Raw genomic sequence first — 9,508 nt, 5'->3', positions numbered from 1 at the left:
GTTTTTTGCAAACACATCATTATCCATCCATGGAGGACGAGCACCAAGGGGAGGGCAGAAGGAAACCCATTTGATGCATAGAAGATTGAAGAAGTCTCTTAAGGTTATCTTCACAAGGTATATTCGGCTCCGCAATAATAGTTTAAAACTAAAATTAAATTATATGAACTATAGTGAATAATACGCATTCTTAGAAAAAAATAATTATGGTCTAAATAATTCTCAGTTTTAATTACAAGTGAATATGTTCCAAATAATATTTAATCTTAATAAATAATCATTACATTCCAAATAATAATGAACTTGTATATTAGAACAATAATATATTTGATGAAATTCAATCAATTCATTAAAAATTTAACAATTGTCTTTGTTAACATATGAACCATTATGAAAACATAATGTATATTACTTTTATCTTTTTTCTCTTTAAATTATATGTTATTGAATTATAATTTATTGTATAATTATATATTTGAAAAATAAAATTTGAAAAGCTGTTTAGATGGCCTATCTATCAAATATGAAGTGCGTCTAACTTTCTTCATTAGGTGCAATCTTTTAAGAAAAATATTAGATAATGTATATGTAAAGTGAAACTGTTGTCTAAATATACGTCTTTACACAATATATTACAAAATATTTTCTTCAAATCTTAAAAATATAATTAACTATCTTTTACTATATTTTAACTAGTTAATCGTATACCGTATTGGCATAAATGTTCATTCTCGATACATAAATTACAAATATTACAATAATATCTTATAAAAGTATAAAGTTAGAGTAAAAGAAAACGTGTAAAAGAATATAAGGAATAATAGATTAGATAATTTCCTTATTATATGTGAGTAATTTCCTTTTAAAACTCTTAAATATGAAATATAGAGATGTAATAAAAAAATCAATTAATAATTATTTCACAAAAATCTTTTCAAATTTTTAAAAGTTTTACAATATAAACATAAATTAATTAAAATTGGATTTTTATCGAGGCGAAAAAATCCTTACATTCTTATTCTTATCGATGTTATCTTTAGAAATTCGTATGAAAGTTTTATATCAAAATAATCTTTTTAAAATCTGAATCGAATATCCTGAACGAGTATTCTTATTCAAATGATTTTATGCATTTGAGAGAACTATACGAAAGGTGATGAAAGGGAAAAGAGAATGGAAAAGGAAGAAGAGGATCGTAGAAGAGAAGCTGCAATCGCATCCACGCCCTGCCTCCGACCTAATTTCAAACCTAAAGGCGTTACGCAGCACCAGCTCGAAAAATTTCGTGTGAGTACCCTCTTCAATCCAATTCACTTTTTGTCATTCTTTACACTTCCCACGTTCAAAAATATTGATAATTTTAGATTTTTTCAACATTTTGAAACATGGGTATATGTAGTTTTACTACTGCGTTTGATTGTTGGTGTTCTTCTGTGTTAACGTTGTCTGAACATTGGATTGTGATAGGAATTGCACAAGAGGCGCTTGCAAGTGAAATCAAAATCAAAGTTCAAAATAAAATCCAAAGGTTTGTTTCTTTCTTTTCCCGCTTAATTGTAATGGTTCATTAATTTATGGTGTTGTAATTCCGTTAATGGTTCTGCAGACGGGCCTAACAAAAAGTCACATGGTGATGATTTATGTAGCCAAGACAGCGTAGCTCAAGGTTCAAAAGTTGATCCCAAGGAATCCGGTTATTGGAATGATTGTGAAGGAATTGATTCCAGAAATGAAGAAGCAAAGGATGATATGCCTGTGATTTCTGCGCCAAATAAGCGAAAATTGCATTGGGGGTATGTATAGATAATAACACTTTAGTTGATAGATCTCAGTTTGCAATAGTTAATCCTTGTTTGTTTCTCTAATCATTATAATTAGGGCTTTTGGCACCCAGGTGAGACTTAAAGATATTCCCGTAGGTTTTGATTCATTGGTCGGTTATGAGACTTAGTTGTCGAGATTTAGTCACTTTTTTTGTTAACAACCGTAATTAGAGCATTTAACTTCCTGTTGGCAGCTTGAGGTATTTTCTCGAGCTCTTTGGATTGATTATGAAACTAATCTTCAATTTTGGTCTGGAGTTTGATTATAGTGAAGACTCCTCGACCCTCCCAAAACTGTGTTTTTGTGTTGCCAGCTGAATTACACCTATTGAGTTGTTAACTTATCACATCAGTAGCTGTGGTTAATCTCTGCTTTGACATCACATATCACTGGTTGTGTTTTATAGTATTGTAATTCTACTCTATCTGTGTATATATGGTTATTTTGCTTGTTTGTTTTGCCATGTGAGCAATTTACAATCATTTGACGTGTTAATAATATTTTGCAGGCTTGACACCAAGAACAGGTGGGAGAGGAAATCCAACATGTAGATATCACCATTGAACTGATGTGGGGGAATTCGTGAATTTTGGTTAAGATGATCATGAGAAGAGGTAATACTCATGATCAAAAGACCATGGGAGTGACCTGAGACATTGTGTTGCAATTACACATGTAGAGAATGCTTAGAGAAGATAAGTTATTCATGTTGGGCCTTAAAAGTTCTCACGTAACATCACAGATATCAGTAAGATAGTAAATAACTCTGTTGTGGTTATTTGTAGAAAGTAACTTTGTTAGATAGAGAACTAATGTTTTATTTGGTATATTAGCATTGTAAACATTTTATTCAAACAAATTCTTTGATCTTTAATGAAAAAGAAAACTTAGACATTTTGCTGAAGATTCTTATTGTTTGTTTTATATCTGTTTTTCTCTATTCATTCCTATTGCACCAGTTATACACTTTTCAAATTGAGTGCAAGAATTTTGGAATAATCAGGATACATGTTGGCCTTTATTAAATTAAAGAAAAATTTTCATTCGTGCAAAAGTAATTTCATCAAACCACCATGAACTGGTGTAAAAGTCATTATATTATTATAAAACTTAAATATTATTTTAGTTCATATTTTTATTGAGTTTGATCAATGTAGTTTTAATTTATTTTTGTTATTTTCGTCTTAATTTTCATTAATTTTGTTCTTTTGGATAATACAATTTAAATAATTACTAGCATAGGGAACATGTGGCCCAGTTCGTCCTATATTTTCTGACGTGACTTCCACTTTATGTCATCTCTCTTCCCATTTCCTTCTTCTTCACTTTCCCTCGTCATATCCATGACGACCCATCACCAATCTCTTCCATCTTCTCTTCTTCACGAACCCAACACTCACAAAAAAAAACAGAGAACACGTGCACTCATTTACATGATAAATTTAACAAAAAAGCCACGAGACACGTCTACTCATTTACATGAAGACATCATCGTTCACATGATTAAAGACCAGGCTTAGCACTCATTACCTCTTCTCCAGATAATAACCTTCAAATCTTGATGCTCGTAATTCCACAGCCTCCTTTTGCTTGCATTAACACTCACAGACGTTCAGAAATTTCTAGGTTACCCTTCTAAGTTCTGATCTTCCCCCTTTTTCTGTTTTCACGTGTTCTTAGAAAAAAAGTCACATACTAAATTTACCAAGTCTCAATTATACATTGACGAGGACAAATTCACTTATAACCTTATTAGGAACCTTGGTGAACTCTGATCACATAAAATTCATTCTTTATATGAGCTAATAAGTTTAATAAAGTTATGATGACTTCAGTGATAAATTACCTACTCAATACATAACACTAAATTAACAAGCATTGCACTTCTCCTTAGAAGTACTAAAACTCATACAATAACCAATTCAATCATTCCATTCCTCCACTTTCATACACATAACAACATTACAAATCCATACAACACAATCTTCTTAACAATTCCTTCACATATTCAAAATATCCTCATACTCATATATATTCTTGGCATTCCAACATTTTAAGTCATATTTTGTTCAAGTAAATCTCATACACTATCCACAACATATATACGAATAAAAATATTTTATCAGATTTGCATGTTTTACCTTTCATTCACACATATCTATCATTCACAATATACACTCATTTATCCCAAGATCAAACCAAGGCCACAATAAATACCTAATAATCAGCCTAGATATCAATGTAGTAATGTTCTTCAAAAAAGAAAAACCTAAAAATAGAGCAATTGTAAGCAACTATTTTTTTCTAAATATAGACTACAAATCAAAGGTCCTAATGGTCAAATTAAAGATTCACATGTCTAATATGGACTGTTAAAATTTTAGCTTGATCCAATTGTTAATGAACCAAAAATTCTAATTTTTCTTAAATGACTCAAAATAAAAAACCACAACTCTTCCAACCAGAGGATTGTTCACCCAATGAGAAAGCCTCCCTTGTCTCTATGTAAAAATCAATTTTGGTCTTACTCAGCAAGCGGTTGGCTCACCTAGTGAGTCTGCAAAATGTGGACTCATAATTTTGCATAACTTGTGGTACACTTAACTTAAATAGGGATTTTCCTTCTCTAATCAAGTTAAAGTCAAATCAATGTGATAAAATGACCAAATTGAGCTAAGAATATCATTCCACTATTTCATCCCCACATCGCAGCCCCAACATTCATTTCATCATTCAATAGAATTTCACATAATTAACTAAAGTATTATCAAAATTCAATCAAGATCAACAATACTAGCATACAATTCAGTCATCAACCCAAAAAGTACAAATAAATCAAATTAAACAATGCAAATCAAACATACAAGACTTATAATTAGCTTCATTCATCTTACTTAAACTGTCTTTTACTCACAAGTGCTCCTTAGAGCTCTATTTCTCATAAGATGACCTAACTAGACCAACAAAACCCTAATTAGAAATATAAACATACTACCATAATCACAAAGCAACAAAGATTCACTTAGAGCACCTTTTAATCATATGCATAGCCATATAGCTCTACATGCAACCTAAAGAGCAAAATATCTCAAAAAAAGAAAAAAATGTGTTTTGCACACTGATGGATGTGTAGAGTTCTTCACTAAGAACACTTCTATGGTATTTGATCTTCAAACAAATGAAAATTGGGGTTAGAAACCTAGAAAGAAGGTTGAGGAAAAGTTTATAGAAATGCACCTTTGTTAAGAAAAAATCTATTTGTAACCTTAACCTTATCATAAAAATATTCATGTGTTATCCTTTTTCTAAAAAAAGAATACCACTCTTCTTAGACTATTTTCTAGATTCTCACAGGGATGGTTTAGTAAGAATGAATCATTTGTTAGATTTTTTTTTGTCATGTATATTTTATTTAAATGTATTAGGGTTATTATCTAGTTAGTCAAAATTATTAAGTGGTATGTTAATATTAAGTTTATGACTAAGGGCATAATTGTCTTGAAAGGTTGTTGTGTAGATACCTAAAGTGATATTATAATTAGATGAAAGGTCAAATTAGAATTATTAAAATATGGAATGCGACTCGAAACAATTATTAAATGGATTATGGTCCTCATTTGTAGAGAAGGTAACATTACGTACTATGTTATGGTTTTGTTTTCTCTTCATCCCCATCAGGATAGATAACAAAAGTAGTTCCTAAGAACCCCTACATTTGGAAGATTACATACCCACGGTTAATATAATCATCCACATAATTTTTAATGGCAAACTTAGGTATGCTTTCACATTTTTTAATCATGAATTAGATTGTGAGTTCACTAAAAATTAATATATGATTGTGCTATAAATTTTGGATCTCTATGGGTAAAAAACAGTCGTTAAGCATAATTATTATTTCTTAGAAAGTTTCTTCAATTGTTATGAGAGCAACATATATTCGCATATCAACGTTATATGAATATGCATAAAACACTGCTTAAAATTGGTGGTTTCCAAATTCGTTATGAAACTCATTTTAAATTATTATTATTATTATTATTTTATTTTTATTTTATTATTATTATTTTGTTTGGATTTGGTACATAAATGTTCAAATTTTGGTAGATTAGCATTTTAAATGAGCTAATTGAATGAAGAAGTCACCAAAGTGACCTCTCTTAGGTAGATTGTTTGTGAAAAAGGCTAAACGTTCGTGTTTATGTTTGTCCATGCTAGTATTGATCGACCCAATTGAAGATTAATGTTTGGCCGAATTGCATACACACACTTGTAATGGTAAATGTGTGATAATTGTGAGATTTTTTATGTCAATGATAAATCAATCCAAAAATAGGTTTATTGTTGGACATGTTTTATTATCAATGGTTGATTATTACAACAAGATACCTCGAGCAATTAATATTACTATCCAAAGACATGATATTGATGGTGCATTAGGTAACTTAAGATGAGTTATGCTATTATTTGAACATATTGATGATTGAATTTGTTTAATGATGTGAGCACAATTACATTATTTATTTTGTTTTCAATTCAATTACTATTATTTTAGTATTGCTAATTGAATTGGTTTTGATTTTTAATAGAATAAATTTTAAGCACTAGAAAGAGAATATGAAAATTGTTCTTGGCTATATCGATCTTAACCTTGTGCTAAGGATTGACAAACTAACTTATATTGCGAACTCTAGTATCTCTCAAGAGATGAGAGATTTTGAGAAATGAGATCGCTGAAATTGCACGAGTCTTATGATTATTAAGCTCATCATTCCTAAAGTTTTAAGGGAAACTATCTCTGCTTTTCTTTAGAGCTTGATTTCCATGAACTATTAACACAAAGGAGATATGAGGGGATACATTATGGAAATGTCAAATATTTCTTTAAAACTTAAAGCACTAAAGCTTGAGATGTCGAAATACTTGTGCATACATTAAATATTGATTTATTTTCCTTCACAATTTGCTCACTTTAAGATATCTTATAACTATTAAATACATAAATGGTCTTTTAATGAGCTCATTTCATAATGTGTACAAGAAAAGGAAAGAATGAAGCAAGAAAAATATAAAAAGTGATCATTTTTAGCACCTTTAAAGATCAAAGGGTTTTATATTTTGTGATCCCAAATTGATTTGTTTTTAGACAAGAATTATCGAGGATATTGAGTTTGGGAGGAAGAACAAGGTTAGAGACTTTGTTTTAGAGGAAGAATTCATAACACATTCTATAATAGATTCTTATAATTGCTTTTGATAAAGAAGTTTAGAACCTATACAAAATATTCTCACTTAAGATAATATAGTCATTCATGAAGAACAAACTTAAGATCCTTGAGAACCTATGCATCATGAGCTAGTACTTTTCTGGAGATCAACAAAAGGCAGGAGAAGTATTATTCTAGATTATTAGGTAATATTTCTCAAAGAACATGGGGAAAGTAATGGAACAATGAAAGATGACCTAACAAACTTTAATCAAGCTATGTAAAATTCCAACTTAGAAAAGTGGATTAAAGGAATGAATGAAGAGTATAAGTCCACATAAGACAACAAGGTTTGGGAACTTATCCCGTTATTGGAAGGTGTGAAACCCATGGTTGCAAATGGGTATTTAAGACTAAGAAAGTTTCCAAAGGTAATGTGGAAATGTATAAGGCTCGTCTTGTGGCTAAGGGTACCCAAAAGGAAGGAACTAACTTGACTTTAAAGAGACTTTCTCTTTAGTTTCATAAAAAGACATTTTTAAGACAATCATAAAGTAATGTAGATAGGTATAAGACTCATCTTATGACTATAGACTTTACCTAAAAGGAAGAGATTGACTTTTAAGAGACTATTCTCCAGTTTCATAGAAAGAATCTTTTAAGACAATCATAAAGTAATGTGGAAAAGGTATAACACTCATCTTGTAGCTAAGGCTATACCCAAAAGGAAGGGAATGACTTTAAAGAGATTTTCTCTCCAATTTCATTTAAAGACTTTTAGGATAATTGTGGCTCTTATTGCACATTGTGATTTATAAATCCATCAAAAGGATGTCAATATGACATTTCTCAATGGAAACATTGATGAAACAATCTATATGATCCAACAAGAAAACTTTGTTTAAAGAGACCCAAAGAATACAATTTACAAACTGGCAAAATCCTTTTAGGAACTAAAATAAGTGCCTTGTCAATGGTACTACAAATTTCATTTAGTAATTCTCTCCTTTAGTTTCAACATGAATCCTCTTGACAATTGTATGTATCATAAATTAATGGGAGTAAATATATTTTTCCTGGTCTTATATGTTTATTACATCATACTTGTCACTAATGATATAATCATGTTACATGAAACCAAGAGATTTTTGTCATGACGCTTCAAAATGAAAGACCTTAGTGATGCCTCCTTTACATTAAGAATCCAAAAACATTAAGATGAATCTTACCGTACTTTAGGATTGTCACAAAGGAGCTATATCAAATAGAGACTTTAAAGATTTGACATGCAAGAATGTAAATCAGGGGATACTATAGTTGCTAAGGGAGACAAATTTAGTCTCAATCAGTGCCTAAAAGGAAATTTAGAAATTCATAAAATGTAGAAGATTTCCTATGTATTAGTTGTCGGAAGTTTGATGTATACCCAAGTGTGTACGCATTCAGATATAACATACATAGTTGGGATGTTAGGAAAATATTTAAGCAATCCAGGATTATATGCTTACATATAAGGAGGTCACACTAGTTGAAAATCACTGGATATTTTGACTTGGTCCTATTTTAAATGTAAGGATGGTTTGAGATCCACTTTGAGCTATATCTATTTGTAGGCTAGTGGTTCAATTTCTTGGAGTAATGTCAAGAAAACTCATACTTTTTCCTCTACCATGGTTGTAGAATGTATAGCATTATGAGGCATCTAGTCATGCGATTTTGCTGAGGAACTTTGTCATTAGACTGCAAATTGTTAAAGGAATTGAAAGATCACTTAAGTTGTATTGTGACAACAAATCAATCGTCTTATATTCCAATGATAATAAGAGTTTGATCAAATTAGAAACACATTGATATTAAGTTTCTAGTTGTCAATAAAAGGGTACAAAGTGGACAAATTTCCATATAGATACACTCCATGATAATGGCTCCTCTTATAGAGGATCTTTCACCCAAGGTCTTTCATGAACATATTATTGAGTGTTTTATAGTTTGAGGAATTTTTAGTTCAGGGAGAGTTAGTCATTTGTGATTTATGTTTTATGCTTGTTATTATGCATGCATACTCTTGTATTTGAATAATTTCCTTTTATCAAATATAAAGTTTGATATTTAATCATTACACTTTATATAGTAATGTTATTGATTGATCTAACTAAGGTCAAGTAGGACCAATTGAAAATTGACATGTATAGGTCACCTTCATATGATTTTCATACTACATATTTCATGACGAGTAAGTATCTTTTATTTGTGTCAATAGTAGAGATAATTGATGAGTTTAGTTATGATTAATATAATGAAAACAACTTTGGTTCTATATATTGATATACTTAATATACACAATTTTTTTGGTTATGTCTAAGGAATATAATGACAAATTTTGAACTCAGATCCTAACACATTGTATGAATACACATGTGACTAATGGAAGATTGTTAAAAATTTTGGGTTACATATATATTATTTAAGTGTGTTAG

The 9,508-nt window shown here is 30.1% G+C and overlaps 1 protein-coding gene across 1 annotated transcript; it reads left to right on the top strand.

The window, feature by feature from the left end:
• Positions 1–1,078: 1,078 nt before the first annotated feature.
• LOC124827093 (uncharacterized) lies at positions 1,079–2,728 on the top strand. The gene is made up of 4 exons (XM_047300076.2): positions 1,079–1,287; positions 1,468–1,528; positions 1,607–1,793; positions 2,333–2,728. Exons 1-4 carry the CDS (start codon positions 1,174–1,176, stop codon positions 2,373–2,375), a joined length of 405 nt encoding a protein of 134 aa, XP_047156032.1. The 5' UTR covers positions 1,079–1,173; the 3' UTR covers positions 2,376–2,728.
• Positions 2,729–9,508: the final 6,780 nt, after the last annotated feature.

Source organism: Vigna umbellata, chromosome 4 (genome assembly GCF_029865625.1).
Source record: "Vigna umbellata cultivar VRB3 chromosome 4, Vumbellata_1.0, whole genome shotgun sequence".
Taxonomy (NCBI): Eukaryota; Viridiplantae; Streptophyta; class Magnoliopsida; order Fabales; family Fabaceae; genus Vigna; species Vigna umbellata.
This window is presented reverse-complemented; position numbering and strand designations above follow the sequence as displayed.